The sequence below is a fragment of the Clinocottus analis genome, unplaced genomic scaffold (assembly GCF_023055335.1).
Source record: "Clinocottus analis isolate CAN_PGR_092001 unplaced genomic scaffold, fCliAna1.0.p SCAF_8, whole genome shotgun sequence".
Classification (NCBI taxonomy): domain Eukaryota; kingdom Metazoa; phylum Chordata; class Actinopteri; order Perciformes; family Cottidae; genus Clinocottus; species Clinocottus analis.
The window spans coordinates 9583545-9609459 of record NW_027176240.1 but is presented as its reverse complement, the minus strand read 5'-3'; the positions used below and the strand labels follow the sequence as shown (position 1 = coordinate 9609459).

Below are 25915 nucleotides of genomic sequence, written 5' to 3'. Positions count from 1 at the left end.
TATTCTAAATATATTTTTAAATAATTGTAGTATTTCAAGTTCATGCTAATAGTCTTCAAAGTTTACATGTAGCAAGTCATAATTATTTTTATATTCAATTGATCTGCTGATATTGTCTAGATTAATAAATTAATGTTTTCTATAAAATGACAGAAAATTATGAAAAAAATGGTGTTGCTATAAAATGTAATATTTGAATATGTCGTCCTGTCCCAATATGTTCGGTTTCATATGATTTAAAACAGTGAAAACATTAGAGGGGCATGAACAAGCACATTTGGGGCATTTGTGTTTGAAAATGACTCAATCAATATCAAAAACGTTGTTAATTATATCCCCAAAAAAGTCCCTTAGGAGTATGTTTTAGTTGTGAATAAGTCATTTAGGAACCATGCAGGTATTTTTGCAACACAGTCAATTTAATTAAATCTGTCGATATATTAGTCAGTAATTAAATTGACTAGTTTCAGCTCTAAAAGATGATTTAGTGTCTAATCTCATTTCCGTCTCTTTTCACGATGTATAATGCATGCCCTCCTTTTATGAAAGAAGTTCACCACACACACACACACACACACACACACACACACACACACACACACACACACACACACACACACACACACACACGCACACACACACACACACACGCACATACACACACGCACAGTCCTAAAATAACAGCAGCATGCAGCCACGCTGCGTAATCAGAGGAAATGACGTGCCAATGTTTTGAATCGTGCGGGCTAACAAGTAGCACGGATACCGCTGCGCCGACCCACAGCCCCTAACGCAGCTGGGGGAGCAACGCGCTGTATGTCCGCGTAACATTTCTCACAGTAAGTTGAACTCCATTAAAAGTCGCGCTGACATTCAACCCGAGAGGTTTATTGGACACGGCGTTAGCTTGTTAGCTCGCAGAGAGCGAACCGCTGCCCGCTAGAGCTAGTTCGCTAACAGCCAACCGCTACTTCTCTGAGAACGACACAAGGTTAACCGTGTTGGTTACATAGCGACGAGTGTTAATAGAATATGGGGGTAGTAAACGGCTGCATGAGATAGATGCTAACTTAGCTAGCTACTCGGCTAACTACTCTGTGTCTCCTCTGCTGCGCTGCAGGACGCAATGGATCTCCACAAAATCATCCACAGCGCACTGCATGAATTCATTCAGGCTTACATCCCGGATGCTGATCTCAGGTAAATAATACCCCCATGTGTTGCATCCTTGCATAAAAGCTCCGTTCACTCGGTGTGTGACCTCTTCTTCCCCATGAACGCAGCACACTGGATGATGTGCTCCTGTCCTACATCACCGGGGTCCTGGAGGATCTCGGCTCCCAGCACAGTGTTGAGGAGAACTTTGACGTCGAGGTCTGTGCAGAGATGTTGGAAGCTTACATACCTGGCTTTGCCGAAATTGACAGGTAAACAAACAGGTTTTTAAAATATTGTGTCGGTTCTAATTGTATTGTCATTTGTTGTTATCACAAACTGATCAATAGCAACACCAATAGCACTATCACCACTTTGTTTCGTTAGTCACTGTACATACTTCTATTTCACTTTACACACTTTATATACACTTTATATACACTACACACACTTTGCATTTTTGCACTTTCTTTCTTTAATTTCGTAAATGAATACAATCTGCTGTTTTGTTGTATATATGGAGTATTTTTCATTATTAATATTTATGTGTCTTCTACGTAACCTTACAACTGTGATGAACACATTGATCCTTTTTGATGAATAAAGTAAACATCTATCTATCTATCTAAAAAAAAACATTTCATTTTGCAGTGTCAAGGTCTGTGAAATGATGTTCAATCTGGCTTCAAAACTAGCCAGCGCTCGGACCTCAGGTAGTGCTTTTGAAATTATTATTATGTCTTATGCCTGCAGTAGAGTATTGTGGGAGTCCTACCTTTTTATACCCTTACCAAATGGTTTATTCTGTGTCATGTTACCAAATGAGTCACCGAAACACATATTTATTAGGCAGTGCCACCTAATTTTTTATGTAGATCCTCAGCTCAACATTTATACTACGGTGTGCTGATGTGTTTCCTTTTAATATGATGAAGAAAAAGTAGCCCTGAAGGCCAGGACAGAAGACAACTTATTGAAACTCACCACCCTGCCCATTGAGCTGCCACCAGCAGAGACGCAGTGCCTTAAAACACAGGCAGAGGGCGCCACTGCCAAGGTAATCATTGCAGCACACATCATCTGCACATGGTTTTCCCTTTCCCTTTTAAAGTGTGAGCTAATAAGTGTGTGTATGTCCAGCTACCAGTGCCTGAGTGGGAGTCCCAGGAGCAGCACCTGCTAGAGATGTTCCCCAAGTGTAGTCTGTCTGAGGCCCGCAGCGCCCTGTGTATTGCCAAAGGAGACATGGAGGAAGCTGTGCGCCTCATCATAGAGGGTGACGTCCAACTCAGCACCACTCCTCATAATGTGAGTTTCTGCTCTGTGTGTGTGTGTGTGTGTGTGTGTGTGTGTGTGTGTGTGTGTGTGTCAGCGTGTGTCAGCATGTGTCAGCGTGTGTCAGCAGTGTGATTTGATGGTGTCCCTGTTGATTCAGGTAAACCACGGGAAGAGTAGTTCCTCACAAGCAGACCACAAACTTAAAGAGAGCATCCTTGAGAAGTGAGTATGATTGCTATTATTCTGCAGAGCTGGCCTCATTTCTTTGTTTTTACTGTTCTCATATTTTTTTATTTTATTTTATATATATTTTTCTAACATTAGGATATATAGTACTTTCTTTGCATTAATTATAATTTTGACCTTCAGTTATTGTAATTCTGTGTGGAAGGATGACCAAGAAAAATAAGCTTTTCATTGTACGGAGTAACTCTGTTAACTGTGCATATGACAATACAAATATATAATAATATATCTATATAATAATGCATTTGTTTATTTCTATGTTTATGACTATGTTTTGTCTCCAGATACATGCTGGTGGATCGGGAGGAGGATAAGAAAACCCACCGGCCGGTCGCCCCAAAGGATGTAAGTTGTACTCTCTATTCACTATGCAACTCTATCATACAGTGTGTATACATGCTTTATGTTCATGCAATACAAATTACATTCTGTGGTGATTCTTTTTTTTTTTTTTTTTTTTTTCTTTTTTTTTACAGCCTCCAAAGAAGCTAGTTCGGTACCACGGTAACCAGGTGGTGAGCACAAAAGGAGAGCGATATCAGCTCGTGAAGAAAGACGAAGCGGAGGACATGAAAAAGACGTATGTCAACCTCAAGCCTTCACGGAAGTATCGATTCCATTGATGACGAGCACAAAAGTGTAAGAGCAACTACTGACAATATCGTTTACGCTTTTTTTTTTTATTTATCAAGTTACTTTGGCCTACATATTTTTTGAAGAGTTTCTTCCAAGTAAAGGAACATATTTATTAATGTATCAGTGGCTTGTTTTTTAATTCGGTTACCATTATATGCCTTGGTTAAAACATTTGATTATTGTTTCAGTTTCTGGAAGAGTTTATGACATTTTGGTGAGGTTGTTGTAACGTGTGTTCTCGTTTGTGTAACGGCCTAACCTCTCCATCTACTTGTTGTCATCTCAGCAGGTCTGATGTTAAACTAACATTTTTGTCATTTTTTTACCCATTCATTGTTATTTTTTATTTATATTTCTTTTAACTTCCAATAAACATTATCGAGTCATAATCAGGACATGAAGATGTAGAGATGAATCTATGGTCTTTCTGTAAATAAGTTCTTGTGGTGCTGTAGAGTTTCATTTGGATATTTCAAGTCTCAACTGCTTTTTATGTACATATCAAGTCCTTGAAGCCAATTTATTTTTACATCATACAGGATTACGGTGCTGTCGAAAACGTGTGGTCAAGCCTTGTGATTTTGACAGTTTGATGTGCTATGAAATGGTTTTCAAAGGATAACTCATTTCTGAAACGTGTAAGTTTTTTTTAATGAACATTTGTGCAGCGAGTAGCTCCAGCGAGTTAGATGTGTAGTCCTCCTTTGTTGGATGTGGTCTCCTTTTATAGTGCTCATGATCCACCTACAGTAGTGTTTACTAACAAAGACTTGACTATCGCGTGTACAGTACTGAATGTCAATGAGAGCGTATGTCCTGCACGAAGCAGGTTAACAGAGTTATCCGGACAATGAAAATGTTTGTTTTTTCTCTCAAACTGTTCAAGATTTGAGCAAACTTTTTCAGATCACTTTTAAAAGAGGTTCTATGCTTTTGAGGAACATTAGCACAACCTTGAACTGTCCTCATAGCAAGTAAATATGCTGCGAGCAATTAATGTCCACTAGAGGAAGGGAACAGTCCTTATTGGATTTCATCCTCTCCCATCACATCCCTTAGAGCAGATGCAGAAAATGTATCTGATAATATGCAACGTTTTACACTATAGTAAATGTTTTCTTGAATTTATAAAATGAGAAACAACTGTGAGATGTGAGCTTGTGACTGTAACCGGAGAGATCTTTTGTCAGGGACAACAAAAGGAAAAACAAAAAGGAAAACACTTTGTGACCATCAATAAATTAATTGATACTATTTCCAGCACCACAAACAAAAATCTCAAGAAAACCTAAAATTACCACCCTCATTGTTTGGCATAATGAAGTGGATGACTTGTGGTTGCACCCTAAATGTTTTTGCAAAATTGCTGTGGGAGGACCTGCTTTTCAAGTTCATTCCAACAGTGTTGCTTTATTTTTGATAGAGATGTTTTGATTTGAAAAGTCTACAATCATGTATTTATTGTGAAGAGGGCCGCTGTGTGCTTTCAGGGTCTGTGTGTACCAATGTGTTACTCAGTGCTCCTCTGTCACGGCTCTGTTCACACATTCGGGTTTTGACTTTTGCTTCGCTTGTAATTGTTGTTTCTAGACTTCTTGTATTATTTGATTCGTGTTTATTGTTCTGATAAATGGGTTAGTCAGGTTGTTTGTTTTCAAACAAATATAAACTGTTGTCTATTTGTGTTCTTATGTGCATTCATTTTTAGAAACTATAAGCAATTATTTTTTATTGTTGGTAATTTAGTGTTTTTTTAGTGTAGGTGTAACAATCTACTGAAGATGTGTTGTTACTGATCATCAGCAGCAATGTTGTCTTTAATTACTAGATGAAGCTGTTTTAACATGTGCTTTGAGAAACCGCTGACGCACAATTTGTCGTCAATAAATACTAATTTTTGTAGATCACTCGTATTGTATTCTTTGAATTGTTCACTCGTGATACCAAAGTTACAAGTTCAAAGGTAACAACTGTTTTACTCCATAACTTGATTATAAGAAATAATCACAGCTCGGTTCTGTAGAACTTTGCAAACAAACTTTAATCAGACGATAAAGGAAAGCACAAAAAACAGGCATCCATTCATAAAAACATGCCTCTATTTCTATGACTCATTCCCACATTTAAAGCTGTTTAAGGCCAGAGTGAAAACAAACATTTTGAGGACAAAATAAAAATATGAAAATCAACTCAATGCAGCATTTAGTGCCATGCCATTGTTAATTAAGCGAGGCACAAACGTGCAGTAAACATAACCCATCAATAGAAGAGGGGGGGCAAAGCATCAGGTAAATTCTTTCTACAGAGGAAATGTATTTGTTCTATCATGTAAATAGATATGCATGATATCAACAATTTAAATGTAAAACGGTATAACAAACCCTGAAGACCTGTATATTCCAGGCTAATTAAGTGCTTGGATATTCCTATACCATTTAGCAATTCATCCAATAACACATGCAAACAAAACTGTCTGAATATGGAGGTGTATATTGGTTTGGCACATACAGCACAACATGTGAAATGATCCTCCCCTTTTTATACATCTTTACAACTGCCCTGAAGACCACTCTAAACTTGCACAGAGACATCCATCTCTCAAGTTGCTCTCACTTTAAGGTCTTCAGAGTATGGCTGCTTGTAAGTGAAAACAAGGGGATTTTTTTTATGGAAATAGCAAGTACGGGTTTCCATCTGGAATTAGACTTTTATACCCATTGCAGAATCATTTCATCTCAGATCTGCTGCATTTATTACAGAGTAATGCATGGTTGCTTTTGATGTCCACCATTGTACAACTTGACATCTAGATGGTACATAAGCTACATCCCAGCAGATTTAACATCTATCATGGAAGCAGCCGACTTTAACCCCTTTGATAGTCTTTACCATCAGAAAAAAACATCACCATTTATTTCTCTTTTCAGTTTCCCAAAACAGTGCCTTACTTTATTTTGTTTTATTTCCTTAACTGTATGCGGCTAAGATGGCAGAATGTGATTTATTTCCAGCGCCCCCTCACCTTTAACTGGTAAGCACAATAACACATTCAGTCGAGTCAAAAGAATCAAACAAGCAGGAACATAAATAAACACCGAGCAGCATCACTCAGTTAAAAAAATGTAGCTGCAAGTTGTCACATTTTCATTCTGAGTACCCACATATATTTGATCATATTTAATTGCAGTTTTTAATCACTGTACTTCTGTATTCAATACTGTGCCTATCCTTTCTTCTTTGTAACAATTCATTGTTGCCGATCACTCCCTTAAACCATGTAGGTAGGCGTGGAGATGATGTGGATTTCGTGGATAAATATATTAAAGACACTTAAAAGACCCGTCGTCTTTAAAGGTATGCACCACGTCAGTTTTAAAGCTGTCTTTGTGAGAAAGACGGAGAATACAATATGATCACTCCACACTTTGTAATCAACCCACAGCTGTGGTTTGTGTAAAAGAAATGTTCTGTATTTAACTGATGTGTACAGTGTATACAATACCCCTTAACTCATCCATTAGTGGTCAACATGTTGTAGTTATTCCAAAGGTACCGATCTTAAACAACTTCAACTGGGTGAGCAAATGCACCCAACTACCGATTAGCTTCAATTATGTCGAGAGGACACTAATTCACATAAATACATCTGGACGAAAGCCAAATCAGGCCTTCTTCTCAAAGACAAAATAAAAAAAAACTTCTTCAAGCAGGGCGGATTCCCATGAGTTAGTCAGATGTTTCTTCTCCTGATGGATGTATTGGCAATGGCTGTGGCACTTGGAGACGACTGAAGCAGAAAGGTGTCAATATGGTCGCTCATTGCCGTAAAGTGATGCGTAGCTCCGACATTAGAATTTGCATTACGCACGCAGCAGTCTCACTTTCACACGGCAAACAGTTTCCAAAGCAGTCTAATGAACAGTTTTAGGGGCGGTGCTCTAACTGAGGTCCTGCTCATATCGCCCCTTGATCATGGTTTTCAGTAAAGGTCCAACCTGCAGAAACACAGAAGGACTGTAGGTTAGCATGAGCTACTTCATGGTGTCCGACATATTGCATTGTTTTAGTCAACGTCCCAGTCTGCATTTATCTTTCGCTCGTACTAAAAAAGGTACGCCATAAATATTCACAGTAATTGGGTTGCTGGAAGGGTCAGCGTGCCCCAGGGATTTCATGTAACAGGTGACCTAAATGTCGATGTGATTTGATGTTCTAGAAAGAGGCAGCGTGATATCCATGTGTGACTTATGCAGCTGAGGATAGGTAAGAGTTTGGACTGGGAAGAAGATCTAAAAGTAAGTGATTTTACCTCATGTGGGTCTCCTAGTGCTTCTCCCAGCATTTTCTCAATATTTCTCATGATGGCTACTTTCTGATGAGCTCGAAGGGGGTACTCTATCTTCCTGGGCGTGGAGGCACCCTGATCGAATGAGTCGAAAGAAAGGTGAGTGAACATGGAGAAGTGACAAAGCAACACAATTAAAATGATGTAAAAATAACAAATGTGCATACTTTGTACCAGAAGTTTACAGTGATTGTCACTCCACCGTTTAACAGTGATTCAATATGATGCCACCTGAGGAAAGAAGACAAATATTGATAAACTCTGGCTGTCAAAGCAGTTATCACCAGTTAAGAGTAGCTTATTAAAATAGCACTAATGTCCTGCGCTCACTGTGAATTCATGGATTCAACACATTAAAAATGTATGAAAATAATTACAAATGCACTATACAGTAGTTGCTTTTGACAGAAAGTATGTCTCAATTATGGGACGAACAATAAGGAACAGTAAACACTCATAAAGGATGTTGAGCAGTTAATACAGAATTTTTTCCAGAAATGCCAAACAGAAGTACTTCTTACCAATACATCGGGATGTAGAGCACATCTCCTGGGCCCACAACAGTCTCATAACCAACAATATTTTTAAAATTGGGAAACTTGTCATAATCGGGGTTATCAAAATCAACCTAAAAAAGAAAAATATGAATTCATTACAAAACATGAACATACTGAACATACTCGTGCATCCAACTTCATAAAGTAAATAAGTAAAAGTATTCCTTCCTACTATTCTGACATTTGTTGTAAAATAAGTAAATAAATTCTGAATAATGTGCCAGTTTCTCCAGTTTTTATATATGTCCTTAATTTAAGTCATCTTAACACATTCATTTTCCTAATAACTTCAAATGAAGTTATTCCGAGAAACTTTCATTTTTTGTGCTGCTTTTGCCAGTCCCTGTGGTGGAGAATGGTCGAGTTTCCAAGTACCAGATTCCCTTAAAAGAAAACCTCACTGCACTAAGGGTCTGACGGTCTACGTCTGCCTGGGCCGACCGGAGCGCGCTATCGGTGTTTGATTCAATTCCATTTCATTTATTTTGTATAGACTAAAATCATAAATTCCAAATTTGCCTCAGAGAGCTCAAAAAACTTTTGAGCCATTAACAATCTTCTCACCGATGGTCTCATTTACTTCTGTGAGTCATAGAGGTCAGTATTCAATTGAGACCTTTTCATAACCAGGTAAAAGTTCCTCACAGTCATTTAAAATGTGTCGACATCATTGTGTAATGTCTGTCTCCGTCTGATCTCTGCCACTGTAGATGAAGATAACATATCTGAATCCCCAATCTGCTAAGTTATATGTTGATATTATTAAACTCTACTTGGATGTCTCCATGTGGTGACTCACTTGGCTCTGTCGGTCACAGGGGTGGTGCACAGGATAGGGATAGAGACACTCAAACTGGTCTGGCGGAAAGAGGATGCATCTCTTATGGCCTTTGATTTGTGCAAAGAAGTTCTGCTGCTCGTCGTAATGCGCTGGTGTCACGTTGCCTGGTGACAGGATATTAACAGACATTTAGACAACATTCAGGACATTATACAGCAGAAACGGCATCCCTTTCACAGTGGATAATGCCTGTGAGAACCCTTACCCTCCATGCCTATCAGCAGCAGGTTGGATGTCAGTTGTCCCCAGTTTCTCTTGGCTTGCTGCTTGTTGATCCAGTTCCAGTTGAAACCGAGGAAGTCGACAACAATCTTCTTCCCCACGGTGTCATTTAGGGTCTGCTGCAGGTATACCCTTGAAATGCAGGAGAAAGAGACATGCGAAACGTATGAGCCACCACACAAAATACCTACTTCTTCGCTATAAATGTGTCTTCAAGGTAAGCTTCTTTCCAGTGTACTTATCTTTCAGCAGCTCTTTTACAGCATGAGGAACAGTATGACATTGAAGGAAGTGGACAGTTAAATCCAAAGAGATTAGCTGTGAGTGTCAGCGTGTCAACAGTGACTTCACTTTAGTAAGTGATCTGTGTGTGCGTGTGTGTGTGTGTGTGTGTGTGTGTGTGTGTGTGTGTGTGTGTGTGTGTGTGTGTGTGTGTGTGTGTGTGTGTGTGTGTGTGTGTAGGTGTGTGTGCTGCCAGGTCAAGTCAGGTCACAGTAATATGCTTCTTCCCTGATCCTCCTGTGTAAATGCTGAGTCATTTGCTCCACCTTCCTGCACACATGTCGTGAGAGAAAACACCCTTCACTGTCAAACACACCTGCAGATCTTTATGAATACATCTTACCTCTCCTCTCCTCCCATTTCCTCCGTTATATGCATTTTATCCACAAATTCAGAGAATTTCATTTCCATTCGCTGTGACTTGGGGACAAAGTTCTCAAAATTAGCCATTTTCTTCTCATCATAGTAGAGGAATTTGTGGTTTTGTGCAGTGTAAACAGAGAAGTCTCCATTTCCAATGTTCTCCTGGAGATATGCAATGTCCCATTTAAGAGCTGGATACACAAGGTTTGTGTCTGTTAAAACCACAGGTTCCTGAAAACAGATGAAGAACATCTTAATCATATTACAAAAAAACTGATGTTTAATGAAATAGAACAAGCAAAAACAAGCACATTATAATAGATCGATGCGATAATCACTGCAAGACTGAAAGGGTTACGTTATCCATACTACATTAAAGTGACTGTTCTTCTTTTTATAGTGTAACTGCAATTAATAGTTTAACTGTATCATATAGCAGAATACCTTTAATAGTATGTAGTACATACACCTATTGGGGACTACATATATGTAGTCCCCAATAGGTGAAATACTTTTAAATCCTTATTATTCAAAACTATTCTTTAAAATGTATTTTGTTAAAGTAAAAAGCATGTTAAACATCTGTGCATGACTGTGCAACATCTTGATTGCGTCTGTGTTTTTCCAACACAGTATCTCGAAAATACTGTATGCATGTCTTTCATAACCTTTTATGCAAAAAGAAACATAAATCCCAACACGGGCCCGTGCAGTACAGTTTATGACCATGAACACGCGGAGCTCCGAGGGCTACGTGACCAACTGAACGTAGACCGCGGCGCGCGCTCCCGTTACGTCTCTCTCTCTCTCTCTCTCTCTCTCTCTCTCTCTCTCTCTCTCTCTCTCTCTCTCTCTCTCTCTCTCTCTCTCTCTCCACCCCTAACGCTCCGCGGATTCTTCGGTTAAAGTGAAAGAGAACCGAAGAGTTAAATACTGTGCTGTTTTTTGCGGCTGGTCTTTAATAACACAGATGTATATTATCATCTTTATTCGACGTGCAGGTTTTTCAGCAGCATGACCTGTGACCCCAGGGTTCAGCGCTCCACACGGTTTTAACTTTAATAGTGTTGTTGTTTTTATCAAATAACGAGCGAGCAAAGACCATACAATTATTTGTAGTTTTGCTTTTGAAATCACTTGGAATGAATATTAATTTCTTTAACATGTCAAACCAATAATATAATATGTTTGAAAGTGTATCAAAATGTTTTCCACTGCACTTGACCTATTGACCTGAGGAGGATTCATGCACAATGGAAACAGAATCGTGGCATGGAGTAGTTTGCCTTTTACTTCATGGTGATGTGTTCAATTCAGAAAACTGCTTCTGCCACCTCACTTCAGCCAAATTGAACATCTGAACCGGAGGTCAAATGTGGTGCGTGTGGTTTCATAGGAATGTTACTATTCTTGAAAAACATTTCTCAAGAGCTGAAAATTAAGCACTGAGTGGAAATAGAGAACCTGGTACATTTTGAGAAGACAGTAACACATCTCTATTCCTGTGCACCAAGATTCACTCGACCAAAGAGAAGGGTTCAGATATCATAATGCAGAATCTATTTTATGTGTTAACTTATCATTTTGCATATATCTGGGTGAGAAACACTTAAATGAACTACTGCAAGTTTACAATTTCAAGAACCGCTAACATAAAAAATAAAAGCATTACTCGCATGAATAGACTTCCTCATCACGACAAACACAAACTATGGTTGTGTCTAATTAATGAAAATGGAAATGTTGGTGCAGTAAAATGTACAAGGAAATGTTGGTGCAGTAAAATGTACAAGGTAATGGGTGTTTAGTAATAGATATTCATCAGAACCTTTTAGGGTGGAGTGAAAAGGTCATTTCCTTTGAAATATAGATATGATAAGTTATAACATTGGAATGAAATTCTATATGTGCATGATTACGTGTCCCTTCAGGAGATTTCTGAAAAGGCTTATTGTCTATGTCGAACAGGTGTACAACCCTCCAGGGAAAGGATCCAGCTGGCATCGACGCTGACTAAAAATAAAGAGAGCTGGAATGAGGTTTGTATTCCCATTGTACGCCTGCTCGTCAAAAAGCTTGTTTCCTGCTTTCGACAAATACCACTCAGAAATATGATTATGTCGTGCAGACAAAAGGTGAGCGCTGCCTCCATCCGAGTACCTGGATCGTGCTCACACATAAACCTAGAGCTGTTTACCAAGGAGGTGAAGCACTGCTGCTGACTGCTCTCCATAGATGATGTATTTCTGAGTGAGACACAACGATGTCCGCAGGTGTTTTCAACCAGATGTCAAACGCAAACAACGTGATCGCGTGACATCGCTGATTAAATTATCCTCAGATTTGAATTCCAACAGGTTTTGCAGTTTTATTATGCTTTCATTCACAAAACTATAAAATGCTCACGGATAGAACACAAAGTCACACTTCAACTGTTCATGTGCAGATGACCAAACATCCGTTACTTTGGGACATCCTGTATTGTTATATACCTGGTTGAAAAAAGATTTAATCTGTCAAATATCTACATTTCTGTGAATGGACTTGTTTCATCTCTAAGGATTATCTATTGAAGTCTAGATAAGCTTTTACGTCACATCTCTGCTAGTATTACACTTATGTCAAAATAACACGAAAATAATGAAATAAATACACAATTTATTTTGTATTTTTGTATCAAAATCCAATCATCATCATTTCTTGTAAATCTAACTCTAACATGTGCTTGAGTAGGCTATTACCAACTCATGTCAGCCAATAATATCATGACATCCATCAATTAATTTGCAAGTTATAACAACAAGGGAGGTGTGCAGTCTGGAGTTGCAACTGTACACAAACCCAATACTCCAACATCCAGTTTCACAGTAATCCCAGTGCAGAAGCTGAAGATGCTCTAACTTCTGTTTCACTGATCTCACAACCTTTTACAACTATAGGCTGCATCTTTAAGTACATTTTTCTGGGATGACCTACAATGAAAACCTTCACTCAACACCAGACTAAAATAATATAGATATATACCACCCAATAATAAAATACCTCTCCATACATCACTGTGTGCAGTGCTGCTGGAGTGCAGGTGTAGGTTCTTGCTATGAATAGGTCTCATATCTTTGTGTGTGTGATATATATATATATATATATATATATATATATATATATATATATATATATATATATATATATATATATATATATATATATATATATAATACACATTACAAGAAGTAAGGTGTTTAAACTTCCAGCCAGTGAATGAAGTGCTCTACCTCGTTGTTTATCAGCATCTCTGCTCTGGGGTCGGTGTGAGACAGTCTGGGAATGGGCTGCGTTGGGAAAGAGTATTTTCGGAGCTGAGACTCATCCCAGTCCCGGTTCTGGACGCCAGTGAAACCAGTGCCGCCTTCGCTCGCCGCCGGATCAGCCTCCGCAACCGTGGCCGCCGCCATGGTCGCTGATGAGCCGCCTCCGTCCTCCTCGCGATGGAGTAACACGCTTTTTCTTCCGGGCTTTCGGTTGCACCCGGATGGGCTGCAAAGTCAGCAGCGGGACGACTGCGCCAGCTTTCCCATTCACCGTTATCAAAGGAACGGAGGGGATGTGCGCCGCCCCGCAGCAGCTCCTCTCCGGCTCAGCTCCGGAGTGTTTACACACCAGTCTGTCAGCCAGAACACAAACGACTCCACCTGGAGCAGCAAGAGGAACAGCTCCGCAGTCCGACTGCCCCGGATTCCAGACAGCGAGACCTAGTGTGCGGGGTGGCGCGCTGCTCGCCCTGTAAGAACGCGCCCTGGCCGCCAGAGGGCGCTGCTGTACTTTGGTTTTCTTTCCAGGTCTTACAAAAAAATTGCATCGCCAGAAAGGTCATTGATCTGTGCACGAGTGCACGATTAGCATTCTTTAAATCAAAGATTTAACTTTTTAAACTTTTTAAATATTTTCAAAACAAAAGTAAACTTTTCATTATATACAAACTCTGAAAGGGACTATTCTACATATAACGTTACTCTGAGTGAATATAATTTAAGTTGCATGCAGGGTTAACATTTTAAATTCCCTCAGTTATGGAACTTTCGTACAATTTTGGGCTACTTGCAGTACTTATGCTACTTTTTACTACTAAACTATTAATTTCACAGCTACAGTGACACATAATGTACAAAGCGTTGTATTGCATTAAACAACCCTATACAGTATATAAAGCTGCTAAAATCAGTTCCATCTGAAACAAATACAATATTGAAGTACATTAATAGCATTGTAAAGGTTCATTCGGCACAAGAAGTGCTTTACTTTTGATACAAGTAACATATTTAGCGGGTAATACTTGCTTATTTCTTATCTCAGTGAAAAGATATGGCCATGAAAGACTGAGCAAACAGTTTTGAAATCCCAATTCAATATTTAACTATTGTCATCATTGCTTCAACATTGCTGTATTGATCACTCTTTGTGAGCTAACAAGACACACAGTAACTTGCTCACTGGACTGATAAGGTGATGGATTCTCGCTCAGTTTTTTTTCCTAATGTTTGACTGGATGGAACAAGACAGAGAACAAACCTTTTCCGGATGCTTTTTAAAGCCACAAAAAGGCAGAATTTCAGCTCAAATGCATCTCCTGAAGTGTCTGTAAAACCTGATACATCTTGTATGTTTTCTCTTGATTCAGGCTTTACCAGCAGGTTTCCACGGCAGGGACTAGTTTGGGGCTCCCTGGTGGGTTCCCATGCTCTGTGTTTCCTGTGCAGATCAGTGAGCTGAGCTGAGCTGATCCCCCGATGCTCCCCTCTCCTCATTCTTTGCAGATAAAACCAGGAGATTGACCACCCTGGTGAGCCTCAAGAAGCTTCTATCTCAATCCTGCTGATACCAACAAACATACACCGCGGCCGCCTTCTCCCCAGCAGATGGACTGCTGTCAAAACAAAGACTCTCCTGAGGAGATACTGTTACAATGAAACGGTTTCCTGATGAGTGTAAACGTCTGATGTTTCTTGAGCTTGTGGTCATGTAATCTAACAAACCGACACAAATATACACACACAGGTGAAGTTATTTGGCTGAGTTTTTGTTTTAAGAGCTTTCATTTGGAGTCATCTGGCTTTCTCTCACATTCATATTGACCCTCGCCCCTCTAGGTGTTGTAGGTCCAGAACCCCTAAGCCATAAATCCTATTAGTCACGGATTCTCTCAAGCATTATAAGTCGTTTTCCCATCTTTCAATGATTGCATTATCACTTGCTACCTAAGATAAATTTCTATAATTATTATTACTCTATATTATGTATATGTATTTTATATGTGGTATGTTGCAGAGCCATAAAAGTACAAATTTTAACAAAATCACATTCTACCTCTCTCTAAGTATTAACAAACATGTACACGTTTCTATCAATACTTTTTGGTGTTCCTGCAGACGTTTAACTTGATTTTTGAAGCTCTGTGAGAAAGCATCTGCTTAAAACCCCACTCTTCCTCTGTGGTGTCAACTCTCCCTCCGCCACTTCAGGCTTACGGCAAATTGGACATGGCAGGGCCGGCCCGGGAGACGGAAGTTCAGACCCGGCGGTCGGAGGTCGCGTCACTCTCTGGGAAATTGTGTGTCATGATCAACCTCGTGTGCTGTTTCACACGCCGTTATAATGTGTGTGCCTTTCGTTTTTGCATTTGTTTGGTTGTTCATTCGAGGGAATACAACCGACCAAGAGAATGCCCATGATGAAGCCGTGTTGTATGTCTGTAATTCAGGTTTTAACCTCAACTATGGCCTCCCGTTCTGTATGTGAATCTCTTGTTCTATTCAAAGAACACAGTTGAAGTAGAGAAGTATAGTGAGAAGTATAGAGCAGCAGAGTGAAGGGTGCCAATTCTGTTCAATATAAGCATTAATTTACTCTTTTGCTCTTCTAAATTAACCTGCAGTCCACCACCACTTTAAAAATATATATGCCAGCACTATATATATATATATTTGTATATATATATATATATATATATATAGATATATATATAGATATATATATATATATATATATATATATATATATATATATATATATATATAGATATATATATAGATATAGATATATAGATAGTGCTAATTAATCTCCACTCTTTCATCTCCAGTGCTGATGAACTGCAGATCTTGTGTGAATACATGAACCGTGCCACAGGTGTGTCAAACTGCTGATCATTAAAACAGCAAAACAAGTTTTTCCATCTGTCTTTCCCACACATTAATGGATTGCTGTGTCAACAGGCATTCCATTGTGAGATATATTTTTCCCTCTTGGCATCGGACGTCAATTTTCTGCTGATAGTGAGCCAATATGACATGCTTAACCAAGAAAAAAGTTCCAAATAGCAATCAATTCATTCTGCACGTTGAGTTTAAAGTGGCTTTGTTCAACTCAATCCAAAATTCGTGTCCGTTTTATAACTGTGCAATATCTTCAAAACCCTGTGAATGAACCTTTGGATGTGCCCCTGTTGTACTCCCTATACCAGTACATTGCAGAACTTCCACAGAGCCGCAGGGCAAAAGCTTGGTATGCTGGCTCTTTTGTTGGTGAGAGGGTTTCTCTTCATGCCAGGCCGAGCAATCCAGCCAGCCACAGGGGTCATCCGAGGGAGGAGTTTTGATTATGATCATTATTTGGTAAATAAGATGTCAACAAGGTGTTTCCTTGACACTTTATTGAGTAAAAGGAGGAAGGTGCAGAAATGAACGCCCCCTTCTCAATGGGACCTCTAATCTCCTCTTTCATGTCCCATCTCGTCTGAAGGGTTTCGGCTTCGGCTGCCATGTGCTAGTTTGCCTGGGCCTGGCACTTCTTACTTGCAGGTGGGGTGAGTATCCTGGCAAGCATGTGTTTATAAAACCCACTTGTTTGGGCACAATACTTGAACTAACTTCTTTTGAGAGAACAGTGTGAATCAGTGCAAAGCCTTTTCCCAAAGTCCTTTAGAAGGCGACAGCCCATTGAGAGTAGAGAAGGAGGGATTACCTTCCTCGACAGTGGTGCATTTCCGAGAGAGCTGATTAGCTCTGCATTCATTGTTAAATCGAGCAAAGGAAGGCCCTAGAGGAGTGAAAGGATCCAAATAGGTGGGCCCAGAAATAAAACAGCCGCAGGAAGCCCTGCACAGGCAACCCAAAGTTTTCCCAACATTTCTTTCCCCCTCTCCTAAGGAGGTGCGGCGTGAAAAAGGAGATTAGCATACAAAATTAGAGGCAGGATGATTTTTAAGGGCAACTTGCCTCATGCCCCTCACCCCCACGGTCCTACTCTGTCTGGACAAAGTTAATTAAACTAGTATTAAACAGTAAAGAAACTTCCAAGCGCTTGGGAGTTAGGGGGCTCTTTGAGGATTATCATGATGAGGGAAAGAACGGGGAGGTATTTGTTGAGGCGAAATTGAGAAAGGCGTGATGGAACGAAGAGTACGCTGGAAAGTTTTTTTAATTCTTGTTGGTTTGCCCCAGAGTGTCCTGACCCCGATGAGAACAATGGGAAAGGAAGGTTGTGTTTACTGCAAAACCATCAGGTATCACTGTAAAGAAGGATGAGCGTCCTCGACAGGCGGAATGAAGATTGAAGGATTTATTATTTTGTCATTACAATTTAATAGAAAACAAACCACAGAGGCAACTAACAACAAGAAAAACAAGGAAATGTGCAATAAATTAACAATGTACAGTACAAAGTGCTTTATTTGATATACAATTAAATACATACAGGAGGGCAGCAAAGGTCAGGGCGATCAAGGGGACCGGAGAGTTTACAAAGATTTAAAAGTATGTCTTAATAAATTCAAAGCTTGGCACTGTGAGTTGAAAAATACAAAGATTACTTTTAGTTCTTTTAATGGGAATACAACCTGAAGGGTTCTTGAAAGTTTTGATTTTAGAAGCTAAATGTGACATTTCCCAATGGTCAGATGACTCCAAATGTAATAACTATTAATTGTTTTTCCCCAAAGGTTTATGTGTATGTGTGAAAATAAATAAATCATGTTGTGGAAAATTTTGAAATCAGAAAAAAAAACTCCTCAAATGCCCAGTGAAAAAAAAAACGTATAAAAATATATCTTAAATACATTTATACCAAAATTTCTACAAAGTTGTAAACTTCTCTATCATGTGGCTTTGTGCACGTCCCACTGTCTTTAACCTTTAATACAAACTTGACAATGAAGATGGTCTGAACTTGTAGTTTAGCTAAGCTTTTGTCCAACACACGCACAAACACACACACACACACACACACACACACACACACAAACACACACACACACAAACACACGAACGCACACACTTTCTGAACATGCACAGAGACATTGAGTGTTTACAGGCGCTGCAGTGGTACAAATACGATGACAGCGTTATGAAGACGCTCAGTGCTTCTTCCTCAGTCTGAGGTTCTTCCTCCGGCTACCAGCACTCTCATTCCTTCCTCTCTGACCTCCTTTCTTCACACAAAAGTACTTGGTCACTGTCTTTCTGCACTGCTCACACTTAACCGTGCAGCACCAGTGGAATTTACAATTACAGCTCGACACTATCTCAGCTTTGCGCTCCTCCACAGCCAGCCCGCACTCCCCGCAGAGCCTCTTGCAGCTTCGTTTCTCCCATTTGTTCAAGTTCTTGCCCTTCTTGAGGCACTCTCGGCCCTCTGTGCCGGGCAAGCCCAGTGTGCGGTTTTCCAGACAGTAATCGGGGGAGTCTTCGAGGTGGACCAGCTCCTTACGAGAGATGGAGTTGAAGGTCTCGGCGATGGCCCCCCGGCTGGCCGCGCTGTTCCCCGCTCCTCGGAGGAGATCTATCTTCAGAGCCCTGTGGTACTTCTCCTTCAAGTAGTTGCCCACTTCTCTGAATTCGGGCAGCTGCAGCCAGCAGGTCTGAGTGGTGCAGCTTCCCGACACGCCGTGGCACTTGCATGTCTTCTGCATTGTCCCCTTCACGGCCTGGAAATACCAGAAAAAACATTATTAAATGGATGTATAGTTTACTGTGTTAGCCTCATATAAAAAAATCAAAAGCGTGTGTGTGTGTGTGTGTGTGCGACAGGATGTCCATTCTTTCTTGATTGATGTGTTGTCAAATTAACTGATTCATTTGGAGTTTTCCAGTGAAATAAAAAGAGGGATGAATACATTGAAAGGAAGAAATGATAGCTTCAAGGTCCATAGCTGCGTTCCTTAGTCGTCCTCAGTGTTTCCTGACTTTACCCAACACAAAACAGCTGTCGGTTGAAAGGGGACGTTTTCTTTTCGTGAGGAGGGGATGAACTTTCTGTTGAGGTAAGGCTGAATCAAAGTTTCACATCGAGTCCTATTGTCCCTCCAGAAGAAATAGGAGTATTTATTTAGCATGTTCATTATCAACATGTTTTCTCGTGTGAGCAGACCCAATGGAGAGTCCCATTGAGTGGACAAATAAAAAAAAGGAGTTTTTTCTCTCTTTCTATCCCCATTTTTTTCTGTTACAATGATGCTCCAGGTGCCATGGGGATCCTAGGGCCCAACAGGGGGGAGCAAAGGCACCGTAAACAAAGAGCACTTCAGCTGCACGCCTGTGGTCCCCTCAGACTCCCCCGGGGCCAAACAAAGACCAACATAAATGTGGGATCCTTATTGCAAGAATAAAACTAAACACTTATTTTAAAAAGCAGCATAATACAGAAAGCTGTGCAATGTCTGGCTCCCCAGGATCTCTAATTAAGCTTGCACCAGTGATCCTGAGATTCTCGAGTTGAGGTATTGTCATATGGGGCATTCAGCACTAGTAAATAGGCCCTTCTGGTACACCGAACACACTGTTATTATTGGGGACGAGTGGCACCTCACTTATAGCGACGTGAAAGGGACGCTTGGGTGGCACACTCAGTGTAATTCTGAGCGGAGGAAAATTATTCAAAAGGTGCTTTACACTGTGCAATCAGTTGGAGGGCCAGGAGACATTCCCAAAATATCGAGCAAGCCGTCACCAAGTTTAAATACTGTAAGGTTCAAATCAAGGCATTAACATCACACACTTGTGCTACGTCTGATATCAAGGGCCCATCACTCATAGTGAAGGAATTAGGAGCAGCCACTGTACCTTGCGTCCAGCCTCGTTATTGTGGAGATTCATGGCTGCTCGTGAATCCTGTCCAGTCTCCAGCGCGTCCACAAACTGTTTGGAGATGGCCTCGCCAAAGCCGACGTTGTCGCTGCAGCCTCCCCAGAGCCAACCGTGACCTCCTGGGAGAGCGAAGAAGAATCAAGTTCAAATCATCTGCGCTATTTGATTGAAAAGTGTGTATTCATGTGCACATTTCTGTCTATTTCTCTGACCTCGCTGTCCATTCCTGCTGTCATCACAGCCACAGTTGTCAAAGTCCCCGAGGCTGCAGTTCCTGGTCAGAGTGTACATGACTCCAGCGGAGCTGATGGCGTGAACGAACGCAGTCTCCCGATTTGCTGTAAGAAGAGAGACTCATTAATAGCTGATTTAATCACATCTATCGATCTGATCAAGTCAGTTAATTTTCTTGCAATTTATGTTACATATCTAGTTTGTATTTATAAAACAGGTTAAAAAAACCTTTGACTTAATTGGTCAATTTCCCATATCCCATATCCCTGCATAAAGTTAATTTTGTATTGCCAAACACATTTGACTCTTTGTCTTGCTTCATGAGCTGCGAATAGAGGCAGTAATTCAGGGAGGGGGATGGAGGGGGGTATGTTGGGAAATGGATTAGTGTGTTTGTTTTGCCTCTAGCAACCGTGCTCACTGTAACTCTCCCAAAGGGTGATGAATGTGTCCCCTAAGCAAACATCTCTATTTCACAAAGGGAGGAAAAAAAACCTTCCCTTCAACACAGAATCTTGAAACATACGCGGTTACAAAACGCAATTGAAACATCTTTAAAAAAGCCGTTAGCCTTGTTTCCCGTTCAGAGGTGGACCCTCCCTCAGCCTGGCTGCAGAGGAGAGCTGCTGCAGCTGATGGAGCTGCTGGAGCTGATGGAGCTGCTGGAGCTGATGGGCGCCGTGAACTTACCGCTACGCAGGCTGCTGTGTGTGGACAGCTGCAGCGCTCTCTCGGGGCAGTTCCAGCGGTCCCATGCAAACTGGTATTTGCACTCCTCTATGCCACTCTGAGCTCCGGCTGCCACACTGCTGGAGTAGATCAGGTATGCCTGCAGCAGCAGAGACAGCAGACATATTAAACCCAAAACATAATGCACGCTCATCTTTCAACAATGACAACACAATAACTAGGAAGTTGAGATGTTTCTGAAGCGTCTGGCATGATTTGATATACCCACATCTATGCATTAGGTTATATAGTAGCATCTTCTTCAAGGAAGATAAACCTGATCCAACCAAATTAGTAGAATGTAAATTATTTTGTTTAATAAATTGCAAAAGCCCAGAAGATAGAAGAGATCAGACACATGAAAACGAGCAGTGTCCACAGATCCAACACATCATGAGAGCCCTTCTGGTACTTCTGAACACACTCAGGGTTCATAAAATCAAATGTTGTGTGGAAGAAAACTAGGAATGCTGATGTGAACCAGTCTCAGTCGCTTTTTCATTCATATTTCCCTACGCAGGGTCAAATGTTCCACTCTTCAATGTGCCTCACCACTTTGCATCTCAAGCATTTCACAGTGGATAGCAGCACATCAACAGGTCCTTCATGTAGATTACACTCATTGTCAGTTTGATGACCAAAACAATGTGAACTGATTAAAACATTATTCTACTTTTTAAACTTTATTAGTCGCAGTGAATATGCTGAATTGTTGCGCTCTCTTAAACCAGTACGCTCTGTCCTTGGCTTTCGCCCGCCTCACTGCGGCTTGTTCACACTGTGTGAACGATAATATAACTAATATGTCTCAAGTGGCCTTTGGGGAGATGGAGTGCCACCTCTTTCACAGGGGTCTGGTTCGCTAATGATGACCACCCACTACAGCAATGCCTGCCCTCGTCTCTTAAAAAATTCAACCCGCAGAAACGCAGAGCCTCTGAATAAGGTCAAGTGTAGGGAGGGGGGGAAAAAACACAAAGGACCAAGAATATCACTGATATATCATTAGTGCCATTGTTGCATACATACAGGTACAAGAACACTCGAGTGCAGATATCACAGACACCATGTTTTCTCTCCGTCTCTCTTTTGGGGAAAGGACAGGGAGAAAAGATCAAAAGAAAGTTGGCTTACCTTGGGTCCAGTCATCAAGAAATTATTCACTGACCTGGAAAAGGAGACAGATTATTCACTCAGAGAAGCTCAGTGTCCTTCACAAATTCCTCTGCTAACATCTCTCATTAGTGCGCTTTGTAACATGTTAAACCGTGACACCGGTGGGCATCCTAACCGAGTCACTAACTAAACAGCTACATTTCTTTAAAACCTGAATATGTTAATTATTTTTGGCAATCACTATGTTATTAACAATGTTTTGCTTAATGTGTTTGAATTGCCAGGTTGTGAAAACCTCCTTGACTGCAGTTAAAAAAAGAATAATGTTGTTTTAAATTAGTAGTCCAATTTTTTTCATTTCTCACTTTCTAAAATGCCATCCAGCCTGCTGATATAATACAAATTAAAAAAGGAATTATTAAATGGCTTTAACTCATCATGTCCACAGTTTTAAGTGTTAATAAGTTAATACATATATTTTGGTTTTAAGCCCTCCTGTAGAAATAAGCACCCCGATAGCTTCACAACCTAGCAACCAAAGCGTTGTCCTAACTAATGACTTACAACTGATATAGAAAGCTTAAGTAAATGACGTATTTACCACTAATATAAGCCATTTGTTACAATTTATAAATCAGTTTTGAAAACATGCCTTATTGGTGGTACTGGTGAAATGCATGAAAAAAAAGATCAAGCAAATTTACGTTTCCTTATTTCCAATTGCACAACTGTTAAATTCCGCAATGTTAATAGTCAGGTTGTGCCTTTTAACTAAAACAATATGATATAAAATACATATAAATACAAACAATACTGGGAAAAAAATGCTTGTTTTGCCACCGCCGTGAAAGGAACAGTTTGAGAGATGAACATCATCAGGACACAAACAGAATCTGCATCATTAAGAATGCATATATAATATTTTGTAATCCTTTAAACTCACCAGCAGCAGTATGGCCTCATGTGAGCCAGGAGAATGAAAATGTAATAGAAAACCTCCAAATGCATGAACATCCTGACAGGTGAGGGGAGTGACGTCCACAGCCTGCAGACAGTCTAACGATGGAGAGGAAACTGAGCTACCAGCACAGGAGACTTCAGCAGGGCTTCTAAGATTCAAGGAGGGGGCTCTGAAATGGAGCTGCTCTCGTCCCAACAAGAGATTATCTGCTTAATTAAAGATTTTCCCCCTTCTTACTCTCTCGGCCAATCAGAAGTATTGCACCGAGGAGAGACTGAAATGATCAAAAGGGCACCCTGGACCTTCAGGCCCGGGCAGCGCTAGGTTCTCTGCCTCTATTCAAGTGCAAAGGAAGATCTCTTTAATCCTATAGGAAAAGTGTAACACTGATCCCTTGAATTTTTAGCCGGAGGAAGAAAAAAAAGTTTATTTTAGCAATCTAACGCGGAGTTGATTGCCGGGGATTAGCGAGATAGTCATCTGGATAACGAATTGTTAGTTACAAATACTGAGGAAGTAATTCATGGTCCAACAAAGGTGTGATTGAATCAATGTGTATCACGCTGAGACGGACTATTACTCACATGGGGGATGATGCAGTCTTCAATGTGTCATCTGACCATCTCATTTGAAATGGGGTCAAACCGGTTTATTATATTTAAGAAAACGGGGGTGTAAGTTTTACTTTTTCCTCTCGATCGCGCAGTGAAAGTGGCAGAATTGCGCCGAACGGGATATCGGTCTGTTTTGGTTATTATTTCGGACATGTGCAAACAAGAACATGACTAACATTCCCTTTCATAAAACGTGTGATGTTGCGCTGTTAATACTGGCATGAAGTCATATTGCAGACTCAATAATCACGTATAGTTGTGTACCGTTTTAAAAGTGTTTTTGTGGTGATTCACTGACGGAATGGACATTTCCACCTCGCGATGTTTGTCATTTACACGTTTTCCTGCATGACTTCATAACAATTTAACAGCGAGAATTTCTCAGATGCTGACCCCTCCAAGAGGAAATAAAAGGTGCATTGGAGCAGTGGGAAGACCTGGCCATTGATCAGATATGGCGCATTTGCATCACTAATCCAGACGTCCCTACCTCACACTGCATGGAGGGTTATTCCCCAATAACCCCGTCTGACCCGTAGGAGCATTTCCTTTGGCGCAGGCAGCCCTTGATAGCAAACTTCTTGTGTGCAAATTAGGATTAAAGAAAAGTGATTTGGAGGGGAGGGGTGGGACATCTGAGGGATGTTTTTGGATTAAGATTTACAAAGGAATGACAAGAAAAACTATACAGCTGGCTCCATTCTGTTGTTTTAGCATTTTAATACAGGATAAAGGATCCCTTGAAGCGTCACCAAAAGTGCGCAGTCACGCCTACATTTTATTGTAACTTCCTAGGAGTCCTAACTTCCTAACTTCCTTTATTGTAATTTCATAGGAGCGAGGTGTCAGTAAACATCCACAAGTGTCGCTAAGTATGAAAATAGCGGCCCTTATGTCTTTTGTACACATTTGGTCGCTTCCTGAAATGTGCGTCTATATTGGCGCCGGTGGGATTGAAACATGTCTATTTCAGTGAGACTATCGAAATCATCTCAAATCGGAGATATCAGACAGAGCAGCAGGAGCAACATTACATCAGTCAACAAGTCCTCAATGTTGCACAAGTCCGCAAGAATTGAAATTGCATGAGTGTCTACAGTCATGACTGAGCTCTGACTGGCAACGTGATCAACACCGAAGTGTTGCATGCCATAAAGAGGATGGCCTGACAGTCAGCAGCCAATGGACAAAGGGCTGATGTCACCGTGTTGGGGCATCACAGATCATCAGTGGTGGGACCACTTACAGAACATTTGGATGGGACTCAGACTGGCGGCTGCTCTCTGGAGCAGACTGCAGCATGTTGGTGCCAAAACCACGAACCGCAACAAGAAAATCGCATTTACTACTTTTGAACAGAGAACATGTGTTAGCCCTTCTTTAGTTATTCACCACCAGAGGGAGCCAGTTCACAGATGCTTCAAATGGTTGAAAGATGTGTTGATAGCGTCAACTAAATCTAGTGGATTGAAAAACAAAGGGAGGAAATTATTTGTTTTGCTCACGAACTGTTGATCAAATCAGGCTGTTTCAAGTTTTAAGCCAGTGGGACTCGAGTGGACACGTAAAGCTGCAAGGGCATTAACAGGAGCTGCACCAACAGAAGTCTGTCCTGCAGGAATCTTTCTGGAATGTTCAAACAATATCTGCAGCAATTTTAAATATGTACACTGGGGTTACAAGTACAACAGTGTTAGATGTGGGTGAGACAAGCAGAGGTAGATCCCCATCAGAATACGCATGTAGACAGGAGACAAGGCTGTCTATTAACAAGCGTAGCATTTCCAGAAGCGGAAAGATGAAGATTAAAAACGTTGAAGAGATTTTTAACTTCTGTCAAACCAACTCATTGAATCAGTGTACGTCACGTTGTGTAGAGAAACAACGGTCTGCAAAGATCCCAAATATTCCAACCATGTCTAACACCACATTAGTACACTGCACTATTGGAATGAGTTTCAAATAAAACCCAATGAAAACATTTTCACATGATTCATTGACACATTGAAACTATTTTGTAACTTGGCACACCACGTTTCTATTTTTTTTTTTTTACAGTGACGTTGGTTTTATTGTTTTTCTCACACACATAGCAACGCACTTTGTTGCTTTTAAATACTTCTAGTATAGTTAGTTTATTATCAGTAGTGGTTATTTTTTGCAGTATCCACAAGCCACTGATAAAGAATGTAACAGAAATGGT

General features: G+C 40.5%; 3 protein-coding genes across 4 annotated transcripts; 1 reads left to right on the top strand and 2 right to left on the bottom strand.

Moving 5' to 3' along the window:
• Positions 1-695: 695 nt before the first annotated feature.
• Positions 696-5222, top strand: cuedc2 (CUE domain containing 2). 2 transcript variants are annotated; one of them, XM_068567162.1, is made up of 9 exons: positions 696-839; positions 1121-1200; positions 1284-1427; positions 1807-1868; positions 2091-2212; positions 2296-2463; positions 2591-2655; positions 2964-3024; positions 3156-5222. In XM_068567162.1, exons 2-9 carry the CDS (start codon positions 1127-1129, stop codon positions 3300-3302), a joined length of 843 nt encoding a protein of 280 aa, XP_068423263.1. In that variant the 5' UTR covers positions 696-839; positions 1121-1126; the 3' UTR covers positions 3303-5222. The 2 variants fall into 2 exon arrangements, with proteins under 2 accessions (XP_068423263.1, XP_068423264.1); XM_068567163.1 differs by lacking the exon at positions 696-839 and adding an exon at positions 973-991.
• Positions 5223-5338: 116 nt separating this feature from the next.
• On the bottom strand, positions 5339-13581 carry hif1an (hypoxia inducible factor 1 subunit alpha inhibitor). The gene is made up of 8 exons (XM_068568644.1): positions 13198-13581; positions 9906-10156; positions 9264-9412; positions 9017-9162; positions 8182-8288; positions 7828-7891; positions 7625-7735; positions 5339-7310 (listed from the first exon to the last, which is right to left on the bottom strand). Exons 1-8 carry the CDS (start codon positions 13375-13377, stop codon positions 7254-7256), a joined length of 1065 nt encoding a protein of 354 aa, XP_068424745.1. The 5' UTR covers positions 13378-13581; the 3' UTR covers positions 5339-7253.
• A 4748-nt stretch (positions 13582-18329) lies between these two features.
• wnt8b (wingless-type MMTV integration site family, member 8b) lies at positions 18330-23151 on the bottom strand. The gene is made up of 6 exons (XM_068568022.1): positions 23081-23151; positions 22156-22189; positions 20983-21121; positions 20271-20396; positions 20035-20177; positions 18330-18899 (listed from the first exon to the last, which is right to left on the bottom strand). Exons 1-6 carry the CDS (start codon positions 23149-23151, stop codon positions 18330-18332), a joined length of 1083 nt encoding a protein of 360 aa, XP_068424123.1.
• Between the last annotated feature and the right edge of the window lie 2764 nt (positions 23152-25915).